The 26,907-nt window shown below is 31.1% G+C and overlaps 1 protein-coding gene across 2 annotated transcripts in view; it reads left to right on the plus strand.

Moving 5' to 3' along the window:
• The window catches only part of LOC134687380 (DNA polymerase theta-like), a 33,552-nt gene that overhangs the window by 4,648 nt on the left and 1,997 nt on the right, over window positions 1–26,907 (plus strand). For both annotated transcript variants that reach the window (XM_063547635.1, XM_063547634.1), the window contains exons 3-26: window positions 1,147–1,198; window positions 1,719–2,838; window positions 3,281–3,430; window positions 3,923–4,077; window positions 4,572–4,728; window positions 5,233–5,359; window positions 6,016–6,380; window positions 7,065–7,202; window positions 7,738–7,953; window positions 8,218–8,360; window positions 9,091–9,420; window positions 9,714–10,038; window positions 10,555–10,798; window positions 11,200–13,949; window positions 14,722–14,865; window positions 17,772–18,071; window positions 18,808–19,020; window positions 20,424–20,551; window positions 20,926–21,292; window positions 21,804–21,974; window positions 23,277–23,461; window positions 24,473–24,584; window positions 25,048–25,172; window positions 25,442–25,577. In XM_063547635.1, coding sequence (XP_063403705.1) covers window positions 1,147–1,198; window positions 1,719–2,838; window positions 3,281–3,430; window positions 3,923–4,077; window positions 4,572–4,728; window positions 5,233–5,359; window positions 6,016–6,380; window positions 7,065–7,202; window positions 7,738–7,953; window positions 8,218–8,360; window positions 9,091–9,420; window positions 9,714–10,038; window positions 10,555–10,798; window positions 11,200–13,949; window positions 14,722–14,865; window positions 17,772–18,071; window positions 18,808–19,020; window positions 20,424–20,551; window positions 20,926–21,292; window positions 21,804–21,974; window positions 23,277–23,461; window positions 24,473–24,584; window positions 25,048–25,172; window positions 25,442–25,577 — 8,153 coding nt within the window. The remainder of the gene's footprint in view (window positions 1–1,146; window positions 1,199–1,718; window positions 2,839–3,280; window positions 3,431–3,922; window positions 4,078–4,571; window positions 4,729–5,232; window positions 5,360–6,015; window positions 6,381–7,064; window positions 7,203–7,737; window positions 7,954–8,217; window positions 8,361–9,090; window positions 9,421–9,713; window positions 10,039–10,554; window positions 10,799–11,199; window positions 13,950–14,721; window positions 14,866–17,771; window positions 18,072–18,807; window positions 19,021–20,423; window positions 20,552–20,925; window positions 21,293–21,803; window positions 21,975–23,276; window positions 23,462–24,472; window positions 24,585–25,047; window positions 25,173–25,441; window positions 25,578–26,907) is intronic.

Here is a 26,907-nt window from a genome sequence, read left to right on the forward strand (position 1 = left end):
CCGTCAGATGGAGAATCGGCTATCAATTTAACAAAGCATGCTTTAATCATGTCATTTGGCAAGTAAGCCAAACCAAAGCAATGTGTTAGCCATTTACCAAAATCCTTACCAGAGTCAACAAGTTATATCTTATTTATTGAAGATATAAGATTAGAACCTTTTCTAAAGTAAAATATAAAATAAAATATTTATCTTATATAATTGTATTCAAATATTTATAAATTACCAGGTAAATTTCCGGAAAAGTAATAAATACAAATTGCGGAAACGTATACTTTAAATTTGCGGAAACGTAGTATTGGGATTTTGAAAAATTAGCGGAAATGCAATACGCCCCATTTGTGCCAATATTATGACATGTATGAATAGTACAGTTAAAAAGTATAAAATTGTTTTATTCAAAAGGGACATAATGATAACTTTGAAGGACCGTTTTTGATTGCATGATAAAACATGTTGGTCCAAAATCCTAACCATAAGGATGGCACTATACACTCAGAAAATTTTCATAATAATTTTTATACAGAATTCTGCTTTGGTCATACAACCTAAAAGAAAGCATTATACACTGGAATAAAACCCAAGTTTGTTCTGACACTAGTTAGACTATAATGTCATTGAATGTACATGTACTTGTGTACATACACTGTCTAACTGCTATGTGTAGTTTTTATTTTTTGGCCAAAATGAAATATAACCTTTTGCCACAAACGAAAGGTTATATTTTGTAGAAATTGACACCAATGTAATGCCTCCCATTAATGACCCATCAGATAATCAAATTACCTATAACAACAAATTACAACACCGGTTGTATTCCTTGGAGCTTTCAAAATTGGGTCATAAATTTGCCTCTTACTTTTCACCGGGTAAAATTTGCACAATGTGATTTTTTTACTTCTATATATTTCAGTGTTTAAATTTTTCAGAAATACTTTCTTCATTTAAAAAAATTATTTCGTTAATGGCAAAAATGATGGTCGTTATAAAAAAAAGTGCTATAATTAGCAAGAAATAAAAGAAAATGTTGTAAATTTTTGTTTTTAAGCTTGAGATGTATTGTTTTATTTCTTCATTATTTTATATTTTCTGATTTGATTAATCATTACATGTGGAAAATAAATATATGGAAATGTATTATTTCAGATGTTTGAACCCAAATTCCACAGTAAAAAACACAGATGGAAATCAAAATAAGGTAAGGAAATACCATTCGATACTAAAACACAAAAAAAGCAAGGTTTTTAGAATTTGTATTTACCTTCATTCAAGAACATTTAGCTTGTAAAGCATCTGAAAAAAAGAATATTGAAACAGCACATATACTGAGTCTGTCACTTGGTTGACCCAAAATTATAGATTTAATATTACATCAAACCGAAATTTGGAATTTTGGAAACTTATTTCTGAATTTGAAGGGGGTCTCATTGGGGGGTTCCGATCCCGGATCCCGCTTACTGTTTTGTCAGATTCCCGTATCCCGCTTACACTATATAGGTAAGCAATTCTCATTTTTTGTCATTTCCCGGGTCCCGCAAAACCTCATTTCCCGTTTTCACGACACAATAATTTGACTTTCACGTGTCACGCATTTAAAAAATCGGCAATCCTGCATCATCCTTAGACCCCAATGAGACCCACTTTGAAGCTTACTTCATAATTGATGGATTTTAATTATTGAACCGATATATAATTTTTAATAACATTCTTTTCAACAGGACCAGACTACCAACATGAAGTTAAATCAAAACAAAGACATGATGGCATCTTTCTCTTCGTCATTTTGTACTGATTTGGATGTTGAAATGCTGGATGTAATGGATAAGATGGAGGAAAACTTCATTGTCAAAAAGACTAATACCCCAAAATCTAGAAAATGTCAACTTCAGATCCAGACAACCAAGTCACCAGCAAATCCAACAAATATGACATCTGCTTTTGTACCGGTAACCAAAAAGTCAGCTATTCATTCAACGACAAAGACAGCTATTCATTCAACAACAAAGTCAGCTATTCATTCAACGACAAAGTCAGCTATTCATTCAACGACAAAGTCAGTTATTCATTCAACGTCAAAGTCATCAATCACAAGAACTTCAGCGACTAATTTGATCAGTTATGATTCAGAAAAGACAACTCTTAATTCTGGAGCTAATTTCGCTAAACATTTAGCAGACAATTTGAAACCACAGTCAGCTGCTGCAGCTTCAACTAGATTTCTTAGAAGCAAACCTTTAACTGGTGCACAAGTTACTCCAGTTATGAAGAGCCACCCTACAACACCAAGTGGAACCAGTACATCAAGTAAAAATAATGACGTATTTAAGTCACCAGGAGATTATTATTCAACAGATGGAAAAAATTGTAATCAAAGTACTAAAAAATCTGTACATCATCTAAAAAATGATGATAGCATTTCATGGCAGACACCAAAGATTGCTTCAACTCCTCAAACGACCCCTAATTCTCGTAAAGGATTAAAACTGACAGCATCTCATGTTAAGAGGCAAAATCATTTGTTAAAATCATTATTTACACTTGAAACTTCTATGAATATATCTGATATAATTTTATCCCCTAGTCTTGAGAGTGCAAAAAAGTCAGAAGTACAACAAAATAAATTGTTGAAACAAAACACTTCTGTGAGAGAAAATGATAAGGAAAATGTTGTCAGTAAATGTAAGACATCTCTATTGGAAATAGCGACTAATTCACATCAACCTGATGTAAACATTGATGAAAGTGCTGCCAGGCAACAACCGACAAAAGATCAGAATCATAAAAATAATCAAAAAGATAGGAGTGAAAAGAACTTGAAAAGAAAATCAGATTTACATGGTAAGAATACAATGGTTTTATTCAATTTTAAGATTAGCTTGTAAGAATATTTTTATTGGTTATTTAAAAATTCATGCTTTTTCATCTCTCTTCAAATAATGATTTACATTTCTTTTTAGAATTATTTTTTAATTGCATAGGACATGTAGGATATTTGTTATCATGTATAATTTCAAAAGCATTCCTTGTAAATATAGTATCAATCCCAAGGGGAAAAACACAGAATATTTGAAAGTTCTCTCCATAGAAATTTCATACAGCATATTGGCACATTTGTACAGAGGAAATTTTAAAATACACTTTGTTTCAAGCAATTATAGCATCACATCTATATAACAAATTCCATGAAGCTGAATGGCCTACGGGGAAACACCAAATATTCTAACATGGTAGATTTATTGTGTATGTGCATATTCATTTCATCTATTTTGTTTTTACTTAGAAAAATCTTCTATTCTAAACATTAGTGGAGATAAACTTAGCCTTAGCAACTGGGGACTTCCTGAAACAGTGTTAAACCAGTATCACAGTAAAGGAATTACAGCAATGTTTGAATGGCAAGCAGAATGCCTCTGTAAAGGAAATACCCTGGGTAAGAAGAGTTTTGATTTTGATTCATCACATCAGAATAAGAATAAGATAAGATAAGATAAGAATTTTATTAATCTAATCAAGAACCCATAAAGGGCATCATTTTACAACAACAGTATGCATAATATGAAACTTGTGTATACATGCAATTGCTCAGAAACAGAAAAAATCAATGGGTCAAACAGCATTTATAATGATGATTCATGTCAGATATTAATAGGACAAAAAATCCATACTATAAACGTATGCTTTATGTATTAATTTATGACTGTACATGTAATTGAATATTAAAATGAATTAAATTCACATTTAAGTTTTATACAAAAGCATGAAATACAGATGGAATTGTTGCATTGTTACTTATAGTATCATAAAAAGACAGTCCTGTTTTGGGGTTTTCCTTAGCATATAATGGACTCTTCAAGCCCTGAAGGGGTCGGGATACCAGTTCACATTTTCTATTGTCTTTAAATTGTAATAATTTTCATTAAAGCTGGTGGAAATCTGGTATACTCTGCTCCAACAAGTGCAGGCAAGACCATGGTTGCAGAACTACTGGTATTAAAGAGAGTTATGGAAACTAAAAAGAAAGCTATATTTATTTTACCCTTTGTATCAGTTGCCAGAGAAAAAATGTTTTATTTACAGGTAAGTCTTCTGAATTTTTTTTTTATCTGGAAAAATGTTGGGAGTATATATATAAATGACCTGTAATGAGGGAGTAAATAGCAAGAAGATACACAAAGCATTTTCAATTTGTTTTATTTTTTACTTATGGTAATTTTAAAACATGTATGAAAGATCTTACAACCATATTAGTAAAAATCATACAGTTTTCCTAGAAATGGTCATTGAATAGTGCTCTATCCAAAGAACATAACTTTGAACAATAAAATTTTCACAGGCTCTTCCGCCTTAAAACATATTTCCAAAACTTAATCCATTGTTAGTATATCAGAAATCTTTATACATGAAGACTGAATCTTTGTCTAACAACATACGAAAACTCCCAAAATGTTCTATTGAAATGTTAACATTTTGAAGTTAAATATCTCTCCAGTTAGGTCTTTCCTCATGTCAGAATATTATTTACAAGTTCTCAAATTGAAAATATGCTGAACGTTTGTTTTTATTGACAACAGCAACTTTACCAAGATGCTGGAATCCGAGTGAGTGGATTTATGGGGAGTTATTCCCCTCCAGGAGGGCTGAAATCTGTAGATGTAGCAGTTTGTACAATAGAGAAAGGAAACGGTCTGATAAATAGGTTACTGGAACATAAAGAATTAGATAAGCTCGGTAGGTACAGTACATTGATGTTAATATCCAGTGTTTCATTAATTTTATTTTATCACAAACTACCAATTCAACAACAATATAAAACATGAATACTGTATGTGATAGGGTTTAAATCTAAGTATCTATATGTCAGATAACAATTATATTTTTCTAACTGACATTTTTTTCGTGTAGTACACAAAGTTCTGTACACAGATAACTTTTAAGTTTACTTTTTAATTTCTGAGTTTAGCAACTTAAAGTCACAAAGGAATAATAATACATTTCAGTTCAAATGTCAGATATTGGATAATAAAAACGTTCAGAAACAAATGTTTTATTTTTTATTTTTAAAATTTATAAAACATAAATTCTGCCATACCAATGGTAATGTTACTTACATTCAATAAATGTTAAGCAACCAACAATCAATCAATATATTCAATTTACGTATATTGACACATTGTATTTATCTTGTCAAATTTAAGTAAAGCTTATAAATGAAGATTATATATTTTCTTCCAGGAATTATAGTTGTAGATGAGTTACATTTGGTAGGAGATTCCCACAGAGGATATCTGCTGGAACTTATGCTGACTAAGATATGCTATGTGATGAGGAAAGAAAAGGAGCAGCTAAATATAGGCAACCAGTAAGATTTTAAGAACCACAGTTGTTGATATTTCAAACTGTGGTATATTATGTGATTTATGCAATTTATGATTAATCTCTGAAAGAAACCTCCTAGATAATTCTGTGCTTTTGTGTTTAAAGTTCTATCATGAAATCGCATTGATATTTAATTCTGATCAAGACTGAAGAGAAAAAGATGTGAAAATTGAGTAGAAAAATGGAAGCAAGGGAGACAATTCATTATCTTACATCTATCATTTTAATAGTTTACAGATCACTTTGTGAAAATAAATATCATTTATTATAATATTGACTGGGATTGAAATCAAACAAATAATGTTTTGTAATATCTCATATTTTCATTAATATGACAATGAAGAAGAGGAACAAATGCTTTGTAACATTTAACAACCAAAAAATGGCCTGTCTTCTGGTAGGAGCACTGAAAGAAATGACTAATATTTCTCTTCTATTTTATTTTATTAATAAAAATTTCAAGGCAAACTCATGAAAAGTAAAATCACAAAAATATTGAATTCTGAGGAAAATTCAATCGTAAAGTCCCTAATCATTTGCCTAAATCAAATGACAAATACATCAAACGAATGGACAACAAATGTCACATTCCTGACTTGGTATTGAATATTGACATTTATAAAAATAGTTTTGTTTCAGATCTACAGATACTATCAATGGTGTACAGATTGTAGGGATGAGTGCCACACTACCAAATCTAGATCTCTTGGCCAGATGGCTGAAGGCTGAACTGTATCATACAGATTATAGACCTGTACCATTAACAGAATGTGTCAAGATTGGGACAACTCTGTATGATAGTTCCCTAGTGAAAATTAGGGATATTGATTTGACCTTGACATTTAAAGATGACTCTGATCATGTGATACCTCTGTGCTTAGAAACGTTAAAGGGAGGTCATTCAGTTTTGATATTTTGTCCAACCAAGAACTGGTGTGAAAAGCTGTCTGAGTCCATAGCCAAAGAGTTTTACATGATTTTAAGGAATTCAAAACCTCAAAATGGTGTGTTATTTTTAGCACTGAAGTATTCTTTTAAAAATGCATTATTTACAAGCAAATGATATAAAGCTATCTGATTTGAAATAAAACATAATTAAAGATTATTAATCAAATTTCTTTTGAATCCAACAATTGACACATTCCCCATTTCCTTTCCCAATTTTGTTAGATCATTACAAACATGTTTTTTTTTTAAATGCATTAATATAATCATTTAAGGTGGTAACCAACACTTTCACTAAAAATTAATTTGGCTCGTATAATTTTCTTAAAATTTTTACAGAGTATTTACTTTGACCCTTTAACAAAAATATAAAAAATTCCAAAAATTTTAACCAAACGTTTAATCAGAAAAATTACACTGGTTATATAGGAATTTGACAAAAACTAATTTTGATCATTGAGAAGCTTAATATTCCCTTATTAACAACACAACACAATTAAAGCACTCTGCTGATTTTTCCAGAGTTATCTCCCTGTAGTGTTATGTACCACCTTAAGAATGCATATATAGCTACAACATATGAAACAATGCTAGGTACTTACCAATTGTGTAATTTTGCTCATATCAAATCAACAATGGGTTAAACTTCTCATCTTAGAGCTTTGATTTAACACAAAAGTTAACTAGTTATTTTACATCTCAAAAGCCAGTGCATGAACACTAATCTTGTTCTCTTTAATTAGGTGAGAAGGAAGAACTACCTCTACCACTGAATGGTAATAATTTAATGGATGTTGTAGAACAGTTGAAGAGAACACCTGTGGGTCTGGACAGTACACTTGGAAGAACAGTTCCATTTGGTGTGGCCTACCATCATGCAGGTTTACAATATAAACTGATATACTGTATACTGTAATTCACAAATTAATGCTTACCTTTTATTATTTGTAAAAATGAGAATAAAGGATTATTGCAATAATAACTCATATTCTGATGTCTAGAACAATATTTGTATGTAAATTTTCATGAAATCGCAAAAATTAATCTTGCATTCTTGCCCATTCTTCAAACATCTCAGTTATAAATGCAAGCAATAATTTCTGAATTTACAGTATTTATTTTGTTTTTCTTGTTTTGTTTACCTATTTTATTTCTAAAGCCGTTACAAAGGCACAGGCTTTTGAGAGCTTCTAGTTAACTTTTTAACTTAGGAGTAGGATATAAATATTTGTAACAAGGATATGTGAATACCAGTAAATGTCATGGTTATTGTCACATAAACTGCTGAGTAGAGCCTACCTAAAAAGCTCCAAGCATACGCAGAGCTTCCTTGCAAGTTGCAAGAATAAATCTGATCCCTAAATGAAAAATAATGGGGTCAGACAAGTAATAAATGTAAGGATTGTTTCATTTTAGGACTGACATTTGATGAGAGAGACATTATTGAAGGAAGTTTTAGACAGGGGATCATTAAAGTTTTGATTGCCACATCAACTCTATCGTCTGGAGTTAACTTGCCTGCCCGTAGAGTGATTGTAAGGTCTCCTACATTCCATGCTGGCAAGATCATTGATATTTTGACCTATAAACAAATGATTGGAAGAGCTGGAAGGAAAGGAGTTGATACTGAAGGTGAATTTGCATTAAAATTTACTCATTTAAAATAAACAGGTTTTTCAACAATACAGTTTATTGTTTAGGAGTTATACAGCTGGTATTCTTTGAATATTGGACTTTGAGACATTTTGAAAAGAAAGATTTTATATGCTTTTGATAAAATATTTGCAAATATTTACAGAAAATGAAATTGTGCAATTGATTGATTGTTTCCTTTTGTATAATTATATTTATGATGTATAAATCATTTTCTGTTATTTTTATAATTTTTTTCTCCAGGAGAGAGTATTTTAATCTGCCGACCAAATGAGAGAGATAAAGCTGTAACATTAATATCCTCCTCACTACCTCCTGTTCAAAGTTGTCTGGTCAGTAGGGAGGGACAGGAACTCAGCTCTAGTTTGAAAAGAGCAATTTTAGAGGTCAGTTGATTCATTTATTGAGCTGTCTTAAATTTCTGTTGAGGTGTGAACCTTGCTCTAGTGCTGCAGGCCTCACTGTGTCATGAAGAATAGCAATAAAATGACCTTTTTTTGCATTAGGTAAAGTGTGTGTATGAATTTAGCACCATGCATTGCTACATCGTACTACTTCTTTTCCATTTTCTCATTTTAAAAATAAGTCCTCATGTTCTTAAGATGTTTGATCACATTTGATAGATATATTGATAGCCAACAAGCAATCTATTTTTTTGTCAGAATGAGAATATGAATTGTTGTGATTATGTAAAATTGAATCATCCTATATCAAATTACATTAAGAAAGTTGGAAAATTGCTAAAATAAATTGCTCTGAAGTTTACTAGAAAAGACTAAACATAAAATGAGTATCTAGGTGAATAAGTTGGTTCACAGTAATTAAAAATTGAGACAATGTGGTAGGATTGCTAATGAGACAATTCTTCACAAGAGACCAAGAGACACAGAAATTAACAACTATAGGTCACCTACGACTATTAACAATGAGCAAAGCCCGTACCACATACTGGTTCACAGTAATGGGTACTAAGACTAAAATATCTGTTTACCATATAGTAATTTTATACATCTGAAAACATTGATCGACTTGTAATTATCAATGTTAACCAAAAATCATGAAACTTTATTTCAAACCATAAAAATAATATTTCAACAATGTAATATTTTCTTCCAGATTGTTGTAAGTGGTGTCGCCACTGTCCCAGCAGATGTTGCCTTGTACACTTCCTGTACCATGTTATCTGCTGCTATCTCAGCAGACGACAATGGAAATGAGGACATGATTGCAGCCTGTATCAAGTTCCTACAGGAAAATGAGTTTGTGTGCCTTCAAAAAGTTGCTTTGCCTGATGGGAAGGAAGAAGAAAGATTTTGTCCAACACAACTTGGGTCAGCTGTTTTAGCTTCTTCACTCTCTCCACGGGAAGGATTGGTGGTGTTTGCTGAGTTACAGAAAGCAAGGCAATGCTTTGTCCTAGAAAATGAACTTCATATTATCTACTTGGTATGACACATGACAAAATTACTCTTTTTATATTGCAATTGACCCTTATTTTTCAAAAGTAGTTTTTGATTATATAAAAAATCCAACCAAAAACTCTAATTGGAAAAAGACTATATAAAAGTAAAGGAAATGCATATCTGTTCATTGTTTGCTTTTTTTCTAATTTTATAAATTTATGGGATTTGTATGGTCAAAATATGTGAAGAATTCAAAATAATAAGTTTCAAAGAGATTTTTTTTGTACAAAAGAGATACTTGTCTAATCATCAGGCTCATTTATAAATATTTTACAGGTAACCCCAATTTATAGTATGGATTTTGGTAGCAGTTTAGACTGGTACCAATACTATTGTCTTTGGGAAAGCTTGTCTGTTGGCATGAAAAGAGTAGCAGAGCTTGTTGGGGTACAAGAGAGCTTCATAGCTCGAGCCATCAGGGGAAGGATTCTGACCAAAACTGAGGCACAGATGAGAAGTCTTGCAATCCATAGAAGATTTTACACATCTCTTATATTACATGATTTGGTACATGAGGTTCCTCTTCCTGAGGTGGCCAGGAAATATAATTGTAATAAAGGACAGCTACAGTCATTACAACAGTCTGCTGCTACTTTTGCTGGTTTGTATTGACCCATTTAGCATTTATAATAATGTAGATTCATTTATTTTTGTGGGTACCAATTTTCATGGATTGAGGAAAACTTGCATTTTCCTGGATATTTGATTTCATGGTTTTTCAAAAGTCACCATTTTATTATACATCAAATTTCCAATTAGTTTGAATTTGTGCTTTCCCTGAACCTTTGAAATCCAAAAAGATGAATATTTACTGCAGGCTGAATTGAAACAAGCAATATTTGTTAAACATTTTTTGAACATTTTTTCAAAAAGAGGTATGAAAAGATACTATTTGATTAACATAGATGTAAGCGTAGTAAGGGATACAAAAGATCAAACAAAGAACAAGCATTTTTTTAGTAATTATATTTTCATCTAACAGACATTCTACCATAGGAAATGAGATTTGACTCGTGTCCAAAAATATATTTTCTCCTACCCCCCCATCTTCATTTAAATAGAATAACCTTCACAAGTATGCACTATTTTAGTTTACAAACAAGTTTATATATTGTAGGTATGGTTACTGTATTTTGTGCACGTCTTGGATGGCATAACCTAGAGTTGATACTTTCTCAGTTCCAGAATCGTCTAACATTTGGTATACAGCGAGAGCTGTGTGATTTGGTCAGATTGACATTATTAAATGGACAGAGAGCCAGAGTCCTTTACAATGCTGGTTACCATACTGTGACAGCACTGGCTAATGCTACTGAGGTTGATGTTGAATTGGTTCTGAAGAATGCTGCCCCATTTCAAAGGTATTTTTACTATCATCGAGAGCTATATAAAATCAATTTTCATGAGGTAGGGAGAATCTTTTAATTTATTTGATGGGTAATGGTTCAAGAATGAGTAATGGTTCAAGATACAGAAAGCAACTAATGTTCATGAGTGACTCGTTTACGCATCTGGCGTATATACTAAATTTAGTGCTGGTATCTATGATGAGTTTATTTAAGCATATAGGAAAATATTTTAAAAGAATAAACATTTTGTTAATGTGTCAAACCTTGCATGAATACATCAGCTGAAATAGCAAAACACATGTAGAAATCATTGAAAGTCAGCTAGAAAATGGTGGGAAAAATATCTATAAAATAATTTGGTAAGCAGTTTATAGGAATTAATCAAGATTCCAATTTTTGTCTGTATTTTTTAGCAAGAAGCAGCATGAGAATGAAACTGAATATGAAGCAGCACAAAGACAGAGCAGCAGATGTATATGGCTTACTGGGCGTAAAGGTGTTACAGAACTGGAGGCAGCAGAAGCAATCATAAGTGAGGCAAAGTCAATCATACAAGAGGAACTTGGTGGTCTTGGAATTCAGTGGAAAAATGATCAAGATTCTGTCAATAAAACTCAAGGTCAAAATGAAAGGTCAAGTGTATTAGTGACTCCAAACATTTCAAATTCACGAAACAGTTCAACACAGAAAAAGACATCCTCTAATAGTTTTCATCAAAGAAAAACAAGTAAAGGAAGACGTTCATCTACAGGATTAAAAAGACGAAGTTTAAAATCTGCAAATTCTAGTATAGCAAATGATGAGCTATATGGTCAGGCTGTTTTAAAAGCACCAGTCTTAGAAAAGCAGGATACTGGAAGCAAGATAAATTTAAGTTTAAATGAAAGAAATGAAAAGGTAACAATGCAAAAACCTGACACAGATGTAAACAATACAAACAATGGTGAAGAAAGTAAGACTGAAATCAGCCGTCCATGTCAAATTGTACCAAATAAAGAAGATGTGGATATCGTAAACACTACCAAAAATGTTGTAACAATACAAGCTGATGTTCATCATGAAGTAGGTAAGGGTGAAGAAAAAATGCAAATTGACATTGACTGTAATTTGACTAATGACCTTGAAGATTTTTCACAAATAAGTTTTACAATTGGGAAACATTGTGCAGATGTTGAAAACATTGACAAGAATATAAATGAAAATAAAATACCGGTAACTGAAAAGACAAATGGTCAACCAGTAGTGGAAAATGTGAAATTAATCATTGAAAGTGAAAAGCATGGTGAGTTCTCTGAAGGAACTTTAGACAGTGTGAGTGAAAAAAGAAAAATTGATGAGGTACAAGAAAGTGAAGATTTGTTCATTGGTTTAACCCAGGAGTTTGAAGTGTCATGTCAGCCATTGGACCAACAGCAGCAGACGGATGAAAATGAACTAGATAAACATTCGAGTAACCCAGACTTAAAACATTTATGTAATCTAGACATAAAAAGTACCAGTGATCAGAAATTACATGTAAATAATGAAAATGTAAACTTTATAGAGTTTGAAATAGATCAAAATACTGACAATGGTCATGATGAATTTGAAGATAGTTTCTGTGTAGACACTCAAGTTGCTATGGAACTTTCCCATCATGAAAACAATTCTAAAAGTCTTTTAGGGTATACTGAAGACAACACTGACAGTAACATCAGAAATGGAAACAATACAAATGCAATGCAAGCTAAGAGTTTATATGAAAAGGTATCACAAAGAACTTGTAATAATGAACTAAAAATAAGTGATGGTCAAACAGTTGTGAAAACAAAGGACAAAGTGACATCTCCAACAGTTGATATTGATATCATTGAAATAAGTCCAGTCAGAGAACCACCATGTAAGACTGCTATGTCAGTACCACGAGCAGCTACCCATGATGCATCACCAATGATGGCTGACATTGAGAAAGATGATTTGCTTGATGGATCTGTTGTTTTAATTGCTGCTAGTAACTTTGAACGATGTATGTATGTTAATTCAGAGGACATATTTGAGGAATCGGGTCAGATCCCACAAAACGAATCCTACCAAGATTTACACATTCCTTTTCAGAGTGGACAGGAAAAGGTATTTGAAGAGAATGAGAAGCAGCTACCTAATGTTGTCTCTCAATATCATAATTTGCAAGAGGACTTAGCTGTTGCCATGGAAATGGGGGATACTTTTACATCAACTTTTCTGGGTAATGACAACAATAAGAATCAACAACCAATAGCAACTCAGAATAATGAACTAAGTGATTCTTTGACCTTATCAATGGTTGAGAAAGTTTTAAATGATGAATCACCTGTACATAAGGTTGGTAGTAAGAACAAGGATGAGAATGGAATTGTGGGTAATTCAGTAAAGATAGCAGACGAGAGTAAAACTGTCAAAGAAAAGAAAACAAACAGAAAACCAGTGAAAAGTAAATTAAGCCCAGGAACATTAGCATTTCTTGATAGCATGAATTCATTTTCTGCAGCTACGGAAATTTCAATGCAAGGAGATAAAAATCAAAATAAAGATGATAAATCATTAAAATCTAGTCATCTTAAAACAGGTAAAGCTGTAGCAATACTTTCAAATTCCAAGATTTATTTAAAATGTAGTAGTAATGGAAATACAAGTGTAGAAAATGACCTTCTGCCGCCTACACCACCAGAGAATAATGTTTCTTGCATGTCACCTCATTTGACCTCTAAAAGAATGACCCCTAATAAGTTAAAACTGACACCAAGGAAAGGAAAAGCAGGGAATAAGTCTGTAAGATCAGTTCTGCAGGAGGAAAATACAACAGCTTCAAAGAAAGCGAAAACAGCTGATGTCACATCAGAGTTTGAGAGAATAAAACATCAGATTTCTCAGGTAGATCTTGAGGATGATATTTCAGATTCTGAAAAAGACATTGATTACACGGAAAGAACATTTGACTTTGAACCAGATCTGTCAGGAATTACGTCAACACAAAGTGCACTAACTGTAATAGATGTATGTGCTGATACAAGACTGTTTGACACTTTTAGGAAAGAATGGTCAACAAAGATGAAATATTCTGTGTCTCTTGCCTGTGAGAGAAAGAAACCTGATCTTCCAAAAGGTGGAGGTATAGGTGGGAAGTTCATCAGAGGAAAAGATAAAGGTGATAATTATATCATTACTAAATCTATCATTCAGAAGCTCTACAATAATTTTATGTCATGGATTTGTGACATTATATATACTATATATGTACATTGTCGGAAAATATGAATTTATTTGTATGAGCGTTATAAACTGGGCAAAAAGCGAGGCTGGCGGAGCATTTCTCCTATTTTGTAATGAGTAAAAATTAAATTTATATTTTCCGACAGTCTGACAATGTACACATATTGTTTTTATTCTGAAAGTAACACCCAACACTTGAAACTAAATGTTAAAATCTAAATCATTGTCTCTAATTTCACAAGTACAAATAAAAGAAAAAAATATTTGTGTAACTGCAATTTGTACAATAGTAATGATAGCTGACTGAATCGAGGTAAGATTTTTGAGTTTGTTGTAATGGCTTTGACCTAGACTTACCATTGATGTCAAATTGTTCTCGTGATGTTCTATTGCTTTAATTGATTTTTACCAAAACTTCTTTTATTGATCATAAGGGTTGATTAAGAAAGGATTTCAAAATGGAATATTGATAAGAAAAATGAATACTTTTAAGGCTATAGCCATATAAAATATTTCTTCCTACTAACCCAATTGGACTTCTGCATTTAAATGAAAAACTATTACTTTTTTTTACCCTAGTTTCTGTATTTTAAAAATGGCCTTTGTTTCTGTGGTTGAAAAATCAAATTGTACATTTAATATATTTAGTCTCATTGAAAATTATTTTAACATATACTATTTTTAATGTGTTTTTTTTCAAATTATAGTCCAGTCCATGCCGGCCGGTGAAACGATTGATAAGAATGAAGGATTCACAGTGGATGGAACAGATCTGATCATTGTCGGTCTGGCCGTCTGTTGGGGGAACAGAGACTCCTACTACATCTCATTTAAAGATGAAGAAACAGAAAGTAAAAGTTTATGGTGTTTTTAATATGATTCATATATTTTGCATTTTGATGCCTTTTTGTTTGTCATAGTTTAAGTAATATCTTGCATTAAATTGATACTTCTAGTAACAATAATAATCAACAAATTTTCTTTTAAAAAGACACACTTAAGGAAGTTCACTTGTCATGTTTTGGAATTTTAGTCAGATTTTTTGAAGCCTCTGGTTTTATCCATTTGAATGCCTTAAAGAAATTTGCCCATTGAGCCCTATTTTTCTTTACATAAATCTTTTACATTTAATAATAAGTCATCTGTTTAAGTCTTATAAATTTTTTATTATTTTTTAATAGTTTTTATACGACCGCAAATTTTGAAAAAAATTTCGTCGTATATTGCTATCACGTTGGCGTCGTCGTCGTCGTCCGAATACTTTTAGTTTTCGCACTCTAACTTTAGTAAAAGTGAATAGAAATCTATGAAATTTTAACACAAGGTTTATGACCATAAAAAGAAGGCTGGTATTGATTTTGGGAGTTTTGGTCCCAACATTTTAGGAATTAGGGGCCAAAAAGGGCCCAAATAAGCATTTTCTTGGTTTTCGCACTATAACTTTAGTTTAAGTTAATAGAAATCTATGAAATTTTGACACAAGGTTTATGACCACAAAAGAAAGGTTGGGATTGATTTTGGGAGTTTTGGTTTCAACAGTTTAGGAATTAGGGGCCAAAAAAGGGCCCAAATAAGCATTATTCTGGGTTTTCGCACAATAACTTTAGTTTAAGTAAATAGAAATCAATGAAATTTAAACATAATGTTTATGACCACAAAAGGAAGATTGGTATTGATTTTGGGAGTTTAAGTCCAAACAGTTTAGGAATTAGGGGCCAAAAAGGGACCCAAATAAGCATTTTTCATGGTTTTCACACCATAACGTTAGTATAAGTAAATAGAAATCTATGAAATTTAAACACAAGGTTAATGACCATAAAAGGAAAGTTGATAATGATTTTGGGAGTTTTTGTCCCAACAGTTTAGGAAAAAGGGGCCCAAAGGGTCCAAAATTAAACTTTGTTTGATTTCATCAAAATTGAATAATTGGGGTTCTTTGATATGCCGAATCTAACTGTGTATGTAGATTCTTAACTTTTGGTCCCGTTTTCAAATTGGTCTACATTAAGGTCCAAAGGGTCCAAAATTAAACTTAGTTTGATTTTAACAAAAATTGAATCCTTGGGGTTCTTTGATATGCTGAATCTAAAAATGAACTTAGATTTTTTATTATTGGCCCAGTTTTCAAGTTAGCCCAAATCGGGGTCCAAAATTAAACTTTTTTGATTTCATCAAAAATTGAATAAATGGGGTTCTTTGATATGCCAAATCTAACTGTGTATGTAGATTCTTCATTTTTGGTCCCGTTTTCAAATTGGCCTACATTAAGGTCGAAAGAGTCCAAAATTAAACTAAGTTTGATTTTAACAAAAATTATATTCTTGGGCCTCTTTGATATGCTGAATCTAAACATGTACTTAGATTTTTGATTATGGGCCCAGTTTTCAAGTTGGTCCAAATCAGGATCTAAAATTATTATATTAAGTATTGTGGAATAGCAAGTCTTTTCAATTGCACAGTATTGTGCAATGGCAAGAAATATCTAATTTCACAATATTGTGAAATAGCAAATTTTTTTTTAATTAGAGTTATCTTTCTTTGTCCAAAATAGTAAGCAAGAAATATCTTATTGCAAGAATTTTTTTTAATTGGAGTTATCTTTCTTTGTCCAGAATCAACATAAATCTTTGTTATATACAATATACAATGTATATTCACTTTTTACTACCAACTGATAAATTTAAATAATCTTTACCATTCAGTGATAACAAGCAGTTTTTTTACATTTTATTTACAGTTTATTTTATGATGTATTTAAATGAGTAGTTATTGTTGCAAACTCCATTAGAATATTTTAATTGAGATTAGTTTTGGAATAAGGGAAAGGGGGATGTGATTAAAAAATTGGGTTCAATTTTTCTCATTTGAAATTTCATAAATAAAAAGAAAATTCCTTCAAACATTATTTTGAGAGGATTAATATTGAACAGCATAGTGAATTGCTCTAAGAGAAAACAAAAAATTTAAGTTCATTAGAACACATTCATTCTGTGTCAGAAACCTATGCTGTGTCAACTATTTAATCACAATCCAAATTTAGAGCTGAATCCAGCTTGAATGTTGTGTCCATACTTGCCCCAACCGTTCAGGGTTCAACCTCTGCGGTCGTATAAAGCTACGCCCTGCGAAGCATCTGGTTGAGAACTTAAACTTGTCAATGATAAAGCTATGAAAATTAGAGAGAGGATATTTTCCTGCCAAAATTTCAATTGCTAACACCTCGATAACAAGCACATTGACCTATATAATTTTTTTTGCTCTTTTGGTTCCTTTATTAATCCCCTATCAATATAAACTAGTGTTTTGAAAAGGTTATTATTTAGAAACTGAGAAGTGAACGCCCTTTTAAAACACAATTTATATATCAACAATAGCTGTTTTTCTCATCTTGAAGTCAAACACTTTGAACTGATTGTAATTAGCAAATTTTCTATTAAGAAGTGTTGTTAAGAAACAGCTGTGTAAAGAAATAACCATCATGTTAACTGGGCCCAAACATTTGAGAACTCATTTTAATAAACAACAAAACCAAGTGAGGCCTAAATAAAAATGATAAAAGTGTCTTAAGGTCAGCTCTATTGTGTAATGAACTGGCTGTAAGTTTTATATAGTTTAAAATCCTTGAAAAAAGTATCTGTTATCTTATACTAATAAATATATGTTTTAGAAGATTTTCAAAAGTATATCTTCATTTAATGAAGAACATGCAGCGCAATACGATTATTCGTTAAATTATTTTTTATCAATCCATTTTCAGAATGTCCAGATGATTCATTAGCTCCAGCTCCTTCAGATGAATCAATAACAACAGAGGTCAAATTAAAGGTCATTCAGTCAGTCCTGGAGAAATCCATGTATAGAGGCAAGCCTAAATCCTTAATGATGTTTGACAGTAAATCTCAGTACACAACACTAGTTAAAGGATGTGGTTTAATCCCAGCTGGGAAAATCCAGGATCCAAAAATAGCTTATTGGTTGTTAGACCCAGGAGCCAAGGAGAAGAACTTACTTGGAATGGTGCACAATTATCTACCAACAGAAGGAGGATTGTTAGAAGGTATTTTTATTCCCCCCTTCCTCCTAGATTGGTCCACATGTTCATTAGACGGTTTTTGTTTGCCACACTTTCAGTTTCTGGTAGAAAAACTGAAGTATATTTCACCATTTCTTTTGAGATTTGAACTCAATGTTATTGATCATACAATTAAGGACAAAATTCCATTTACCGTTTAAGAATTATATGCCTCATATTTAACCCTTAAAATTGAGATGATATGTATCTTGAAGAAAAGTAAATTAACACTTGACATTATATCATGGAACATAAACAGCAAGTAAAGTTTGATTTTTACATGAATTTATTAATTTTCGTGGGTAAAAATTTTTGTGGATAAAAGAAAACTAATTACTTGGTGGATATTTGATTTGTTTTTTTTGCCAAAGTCTACATACAAGCCTTAATACAATTTTTCATTCGTTGAACATTTAATTTTGTGGTTTGCCCGAACCAACGAAATTTGTGAAAATTGGTATCTCATGAATGATAATGAATCCACAGTATTTGACATTTACTGAACAAGATGTCCACCAGAATATACAATAAATTAAGAGATTTATTATTGCTCTATGTGAATTTCATCTGAGATTTAGAATCTAACAAATTACAAAGCTTTCTTTTTTTCCTCAACAATTGATAATTTTAGTCTAGGCAGGATAGGACTGATTCCCTGTTCTTTCCTAGTATCAGTAAATACAAAAACCACTGTACATTTAGTACTTCTCTAATTTTTTAGGGATAGGTGGTGGGATAGGCTATGGTAGTATTGGACTGACACCTGAGAATCCAGGATCTGGGAGGTTTAGAGCCACAACAGAATCAGTCCTTACGCTTCATGTTATGGATTATTTTGTCAATGTTCTACAGAAAGAGGAATTACTGACAACCTTTTTGGATGTTGAGATGCCATCCATTGTTACACTGGCTAGGATGGAATTGAATGGTTTTGGTAAGTGTCATTAGCGTAATGATTTGTAACATGTGAATTGATGATATTAAAGTAAGGTGCATGTATTGCTGTCTCATTCCTTGTTACTGATGCCGGTTTTCCTACCTGTTTACCTTTACTATAACTCCCTCCTATGTCAGGAGAACCAACAATCTTATGACTGACTGGATGTTAGTATTTGAGAAATCACTGATAAAAAGCTAGATCAATATTGCTGAAAAGTTTTAAATATTTTTACAATGCTGGTCCATATTTAAGACTACTAATGCAGAAATACTGAATGAATTAAATAAAAACTGTATCTCCTTATCAAGGATCCGGAAATTTTTTCACCTAATTTTGGTCATTTTCATACAACTTAAAAGTTGATACCCCTTTTCAAAAGATGATTGCCAAAATCACATTACTGCATGAGACTCATTATGAGTATGCTCATACTCGATCGTCATGTTTGTAGCATCAACAAACTTGTTTCACTGTTGCATCGCATTTACTTCATGATTTGTCCTACCATTTTCCAAAAATCGATCAAGGGCAATTAAGGGAGGGCAGCATTTTAAAAATAAAATGATTTTAATGTCTCAAAACAATAATATTCTCAGTTATCGCTTATGTTTCTTTCGATTCTGAAGTCAAAATTCAAATCTGATGTACTGCGACAATACTAATACGAACAATTCCAGGATTAGTTTTGTTTATCCAAATCACAGGAAATCATCGGCTTTTTAATATTTTATCTTTAATAGTGTAAGAATATTAATTAAAGTAGTTGCACTGGCTTTATTTAGGATGAAATTATTTAAAATTTACGATTAATTGTCTAAATCTGTGGAAGAGAATTTCAAGCATGCGTATTACATAGTAAACAAAGCACGTGTGTTAGAAGTAAAAAAAAAAAAAAATTCTACAAAATTAAACCAAGTTTTAATTTGGTTTTAAATCATAATTGACAATTGTCTGACTTGTTGAGTAATTAAATATTGAAGCCAGTTGGTATGGAATTTTTATTTCTTTATAATAATAGTTTGGAGCTTGTGATTAATTGCCAGGTGTGAATTACAATGAATTAAAAACACAGGTAAAGAGATTAGCAATCATTAGCCAATAGCTCCCCGAGGCATTAATATAGTTATTAGGAGGGCCCTCAGGATTATAACACTTTATTGGAGTGGCAGTTTAATTACAGGAAGTCGATAACTCAACAAAAATGTGTTCAAAATGTCAATTTTGAAAGTCGATCTCAACGAAATGACCGAAATTATTAATGTAGAAAAATAAAATTTGACCTAAATCCCAATTAAAAGTTTAGGACATTATAGTTTCAGTTTAGGACATGACTGGCAAATATGACCGTTTCCGGACCCTTGCTCCTTATAATGAAAATAGTTTGGTGTTTTTTTCAGGATACAGTGAAAATGAGTGTGAGAGCCAGATGAATATTATGTTAGCTAGGTTATCATCATTAGAAGATCAGGCATATCAACTTGCTGGACATCCATTCTCATTAACTGCTACTGATGATATAGCTCAGGTAACATATAAAACTATTTACTATCAAGTTGACCTATTAAAACATAGTTATATAATAGTAATGAAGCTTCTGGAGTTATCTCCCATGCTAACTAGTTTGATTTATTCTGTTTATTTCCGCTTTATATTTGATAAATATCATAGCAGTTATTGTTGTTGATATATGAAACTGTAGCAGCCATGGAAAACCAATGATATTCTGTCTGCAAATGGCAAATTCCTTCCTTATTGACATGATTGGAAATTTCTCAATTGATTTAAGTGATTTTGCCTCACAATATAGATATGCATTATATAGACAATGTTAGAATTCTATTAAAATGTTTTTCAAGCGATATTTATCAAATTTAATATTTACTGCATTCTTGATTTCAGATTTTGTTTATAGAATTGCAACTGCCACCTGATGGTGACCCATCAAATGTAGGTCAATTACGTGGAAACAAAAGGGCAGTAGGTCAAAAGAAAGGTCGTGGTAGAGGTACACTTAGTACTTCCAAAGAAGTTTTAGAAAAGTTAAAGCCCCTCCATCCACTGCCCAGTGTTATCTTGGAATGGAGAAGAATTAGCAGTGCTTTGACAAAGGTTGTTTTTCAGTTACAGAAGGTTAAAGTTCACAACACACGAGCAGATATGTATCGTATATTTTGTGAGACACAGTTTCACACAGCTACAGGCCGAGTCAGTATGATAGAACCTAATTTACAGAACATTCCCAAGGATTTTGAAATAAATTTACCAGGTGAGTTTAAAGAAAAATAATATGCTTTTGTAGCTATTGTCTAGCTTTTCTAGACTCATGAGGGGGATTGAGAGCTTGACTTATGGTATAAAACCTAAAAAGAATAAGAAGAATCACAAAACAACAGATCACACCAAACACCCCTAAAAACCACAGATGTATTAAAATCAACAAACAACACATGATCCATGACGGAATAGTTCTAAATATAGTGAATATTCAATAAGTTCTTGTATTAGAAATGAATAATAATACATGATGTATGATAAGAAGTGATTAGATTTACAAGATTTTCTCTTGACCTTTCTAAATTTTAAATTTATCATTCTTGTTTGAATAACATTAACTGTACCAATTTTTGTGCACCAGATGTGCATCTCGACAATGAATGTCTCTTCAGGGCCAAAATGTTTGAAAAACCAAACGTTATTAAAAATATGAAATGAGTACTAATGGTATAACTTACTTTATCCACTTTATTATTCAGTGTTAATCATATTTTATCTTGTAGATGTAATAGGAGAGAGTCCTACACCAGAAAAAGGACCCCCTACAGGAAGAAAAATAAAAGGAAAATTGAATCAGTTGAAAAGTGCTTCAAAATCAACAGCAAGGGTTGAGAATGTAAACAGAAATAGTTCATATTCTGTTAGCATGAGACATGCTTTTGTCCCATTTAAAGGTATTTAAAACTATTATAATGAATTAAATAAACTGACAGAAAAAACAAAAAATAAAACAGTGAGATATGTCTTTTCTGTTTTGCAGTAAAATAAAAATGCAGGTTAATGGGTTAAATTAATCATTTACTAGAACTGAGAATCATTGGCTCCTATAAAAACTGCACATCACATAACAATGCACTATTTGAAGCACAAATTCTGAAGAGAATCTGATGAAAAAGATTAACAATAGTCATTGACAATGACCACACTAAAAAAGAGAAATGTGAATCTTGCATAAGTGTTATTACACCCCAAAAATAAAGCTTGTAATAATACATCTGCTCTACATTTTGATACGGTTAAATCGGAATGGTTTATTATGAATATATGTATTTTGTTTATGCTTCAAAAAGTTTATTATGGTTTTTTTTAGTAGCGAATCTGGAAAAATATTTTGCACCTTCCAATGTATTCAGTGTAAAGAAAAACACAAGAATACTATTCTACCATATTATTCTTTTAAGAACAGTATTCCTTAAAAGGTGGTACCCAACACTTTCACTAAACTTAATTTGGCTCCTTTAGTTTTCATAAGATTTTGTCAAAGTATTTACTTTGACACATAAACAAAAATATAAAAATTAATTTTTTTTGAACCAACCGTTTGTCAGAAAAATTACACTGGTTATATAGCAATTTGACAAACACCAATTTTGATCATTGAGAAGCTTAATATTCCTTTTAGAACACAACATAATTAAAACGTTTAGCTGACTTTACAGAGTTATCTCCCTGTAGTGTTAGGTACCACCTTAAAAAGAAAATATTATTCATGGGATACCAATTAAATAGAATTCATAGATACAAGTGAACCACGAATTTAAATGTTCAACAAATGTCAAATTTTCTTTAAGATTGTATGCACACTTTGGCAAATCAATGAAATCAAATATCCTCTGGTTTTATCCATTTGAATGTCTAAATAAAATTTGTCCGGTGACCCCCATTTTTCTTTTTACAATTCTTTGACATGTATAATGATAAGCTGTCTGTTAAAGTCTTATAAAATTTTAATTACCTTGTAATAATTTTTGAGGACTTAAACTTGTCAATGATAAAGCTATGAAAAATCAAGAGAGAACATTTTCCCGCCAAAATTTCAATGTCTATTATCTCAAAAACAAGCACGGTATATATATATTGCTCTTTTCATTCCTTTATTAATCCACTATCAATATACAGTGTTTTGAAAAGTTTATTACTTTGAAACTGAGAAGCCAGCTCCCTTAAGCCTAACTTATTTAAGTTTTTTTAATCAGGTGGCATTTTGGTAGCAGCTGATTATTCTCAGTTAGAGTTGAGGATGATAGCACACTTGTCTAACGACCAGAAGCTGATCAGAATATTAAATGAAGATGGGGATGTATTCAAACTTATAACAGCTCAATGGAAAGGTATTTCTCCTGAGGAGGTTACAGCTGTAGAAAGACAACAGGCTAAACAGGTATGTGTAACACTTTTGAAATATATGAGAAATTAAAACTGATTGAGATTAAAAGTTGTTATAGAAATACTGGGGATTCATTATTATTTGTGGATACCAATTTTTGTGGATTTCATGAATACAGGTAACCACGAATTAAATGTACAATGAATAATAAAATTTCTATAGGCTTGTCTGCAGACTTCAGGAAAACCAAGAAATCAGATGTCCACGAACATGCAAGTTTTCCTCAATCCACGAAAATTGATACCCACGAAAAATTAATTAATCCACAGTAGTTCTTAGAAATATCTGCATTTCTTTTAAGTTTATTTTAGTTTTTTCATTCTTCCTTTTTTTAGTAGATAAATATTTCAAGGAGCAAAACTATGATAATTGTAAAATTGCATTGGTCAAGTTTGCTATTTATTCAAAAGAACTTAAATTAAAAAAGAATTTTTACAAACACCATATTTTATTTGAAACTAAACCTTAAAAACATAAAATACTTTTCCACAAATTTAAAATTTATAAGACAAAAGTGACAGGCTATTTACTGGTTTAAACTTTAAATGCCACTGAGTCAATCTATGTATGTCCCCAAATTGTTCTCTTACTTTTTTTTACCTCAACCAAATGTTATGAGACAATGCATATTACCACAAAATACAGATTGGATGTTGTCACTTTTACCTTTCTCAAGCAGCACTGTGACCAAATTTTAATGGAAAACGGATCATATGATCATATAAATATCAGAGTGGAAAAGTTATATATAAAAAAATCGAAAGAAAAAACAAATGAACTGTATGAATATTTACAATATTTATTATATATGTTTGTAAATTATATTTAAATATAATGATTAAGTTATATCTTACCAAATAGGGCTTCCCTAAACTATTAGGTAAACAAACACAAAGGATACTAAGTTATAAGCTGTAAACTTAGTAAGTTGTTACAGCAAATATGAAATAAAGATATTGTTACTTAAAAAAATAGGTAGTTGTTTTATGAAGTTCATTATTACAGGTGTGTTATGGTATGATTTATGGGATTGGTGCAAAAGCTCTGGGAGAACAGTTAGAAGTGGATGAAAATGATGCTGCAGTATTCATAGAGACGTTTAAAGCTAAATATCCAAGTCAGTATTGCCATTTAATATTAGAATAAAAATAAAAATTTGCACATGTATGTATTTTAAGAATCTTAAAGTTTGGTACTTTTTTTTTTTAACTTTCTGTCAGTTATTCAGAATCATCAAGTTGATCCATTTATTGCCAAAAAATTTTGCCAGTGGAATTTTATTTTATGTTTTTATATTTTTTATTGGATATAGTTTAAAAAGCCAATTTTGAATTTTTATGAAATCCTCATAATCTAAATATAAATTTGAAAAGAAAAGGTGCCAATGTGAAATGTATAACAATAACTAGAAAAAAAAATTGGTAAGGATATTTTCTATTTACCCTTCATTCAAAGTTTTATATAAATATGGGACTGAGTCTGAAAAAGCAGAATAATTGGATGGCATTGAGATAACCACATTAAGTTAACATTACCTCTATTTATGAGCATATAATCTGTTATAATTCTAAATTTTACAGGCATGAGAACATATTTGAGAACAACAGTAGAATTCTGTAGAAATAAAGGCTATGTACAAACCATGACTGGCAGACGACGATATTTACCATCCATAACTTCTACTCAGCCATATTCCAGAGCTCATGTAATTATCCTTTAGAACGGATTCAATTATTTTCATCCATACCAATTTTTGTTTATTGTCTAGCAGACAATTTTCTCCTTCTGTTTCCAATGATTTTTCTAGTGTATTTTTATAAAGGAAGATACAAGTTTGACATATTCTCAACAATTTATATTTGCATATTTTTTTTACCTGCTAAAGTTATGAAATTTGTTGCTATATAGAGATTACAGAGGAAACTTTTTAAAAGTCAAGGCTTTTACAAACAAATATTTTCTTATATTTTTCAGGCAGAAAGACAGGCAGTAAATACTACAGTACAAGGGTCAGCAGCCGACCTGGTCAAAACAGCAATGAATCAAATTGATATCAAATTAAAGGAAGTTTTCCCACAATCAGCATTTACTCATTCTCATAAGTTCATTGGTAAGAAATTTTTATATGTAGATGATAAAGCTATTTAAGGGATTTGCAAAGGATACTATAAAACTGTAAATTCTGAAAAATTTCTAGTGTTAAACCATTCAAATGGGAAAACCAATGGTTTAATCTATATAAAAAACAAGAAACGAGAAAAACTTATAAATCACATCAACAAACAACAACTGAACATCAGATTCCTGACTTAGGACAGGTGCAAACAAATGCAGCAGGTTTAAACGTTATAATAGGTACCAACCTTCGCTCTTATATGAAACAAAAGTGTAACATCACAACATAAAAAAGACATACACTATGAATATCAATTGAAATGGCTTAATTTTATATTATAACATAAGAAAAATAATTGAAAATATAACAAATTTTACCCACCACAACAAACTTCACACACCACCAAATACTATTTAATCCAAAACTATAGGAAATTAAAAAAATATCTTTTATATTAAACATCTTTATTGCACTTTCCTATAATGTTATAACTAGTCACTCCACCATCTTTATTATGGGTCGGATACCTTAACTACATATGTAAGTATTCTTGTAAAATAGTCACTGGATAAACAGAAATCACAAGTAAATTCATAGTATAAGTGGTTTGATTAACAAATTATTATACAATAGTTGTTAAGGTGGTACCCAACACTTTCACTAAAATTAATTGGCTCATTTAATTTTCAATAAATTTTGACAATGTATTTACTTTTACCTTTTAACAAAAATATAAAAATGTCAAAAATTTTGAACCAACCATTTTGTCAGAAAAATTACACTGGTTATATAGCAGTTTGACAAATACCAATTTTTATCATTGAGAAGCTTAAAATTCCCTTTACAACACAACATATTTAAAACGTGACTTTACAGAGTTATCTCCCTGTAGTGTTAGGTACCACCTTAAAATATATAAAGTAACATGATTATAGAAATTGTACAGTTTTCTTAGAGCTAGTTATGATCATTGACATGAACCTTTTAAAGAACCACTTTCGGGTTCATATCCTATTAGATGTTTTTTTTACTGTTTTGTATAAATTTTTCATATACATATAAAAAGTGGTGAGTCTTGGAATCTTCATGGATTTAATAAGTAGAAAATAGCAGTGAAAATAACAAAAAAAAAATCAAGAATTTATCAACTTGGTGTTTTCTGTAACAGTAAATTTAGATTTTTTTTGCAAGTTTTTATTATTGCAAAATATTGAAACAGAAATGGTATTGCAAAGATAAAACTCATATTTAAAATCTTGATAAAATTATTGTGAGTAGTCTTTTCTGAAAATCACAATAATCAGTCTTGCCTTTTTTTTTTCAA

Source organism: Mytilus trossulus, chromosome 10, assembly GCF_036588685.1.
Source record: "Mytilus trossulus isolate FHL-02 chromosome 10, PNRI_Mtr1.1.1.hap1, whole genome shotgun sequence".
NCBI lineage: Eukaryota > Metazoa > Mollusca > Bivalvia > Mytilida > Mytilidae > Mytilus > Mytilus trossulus.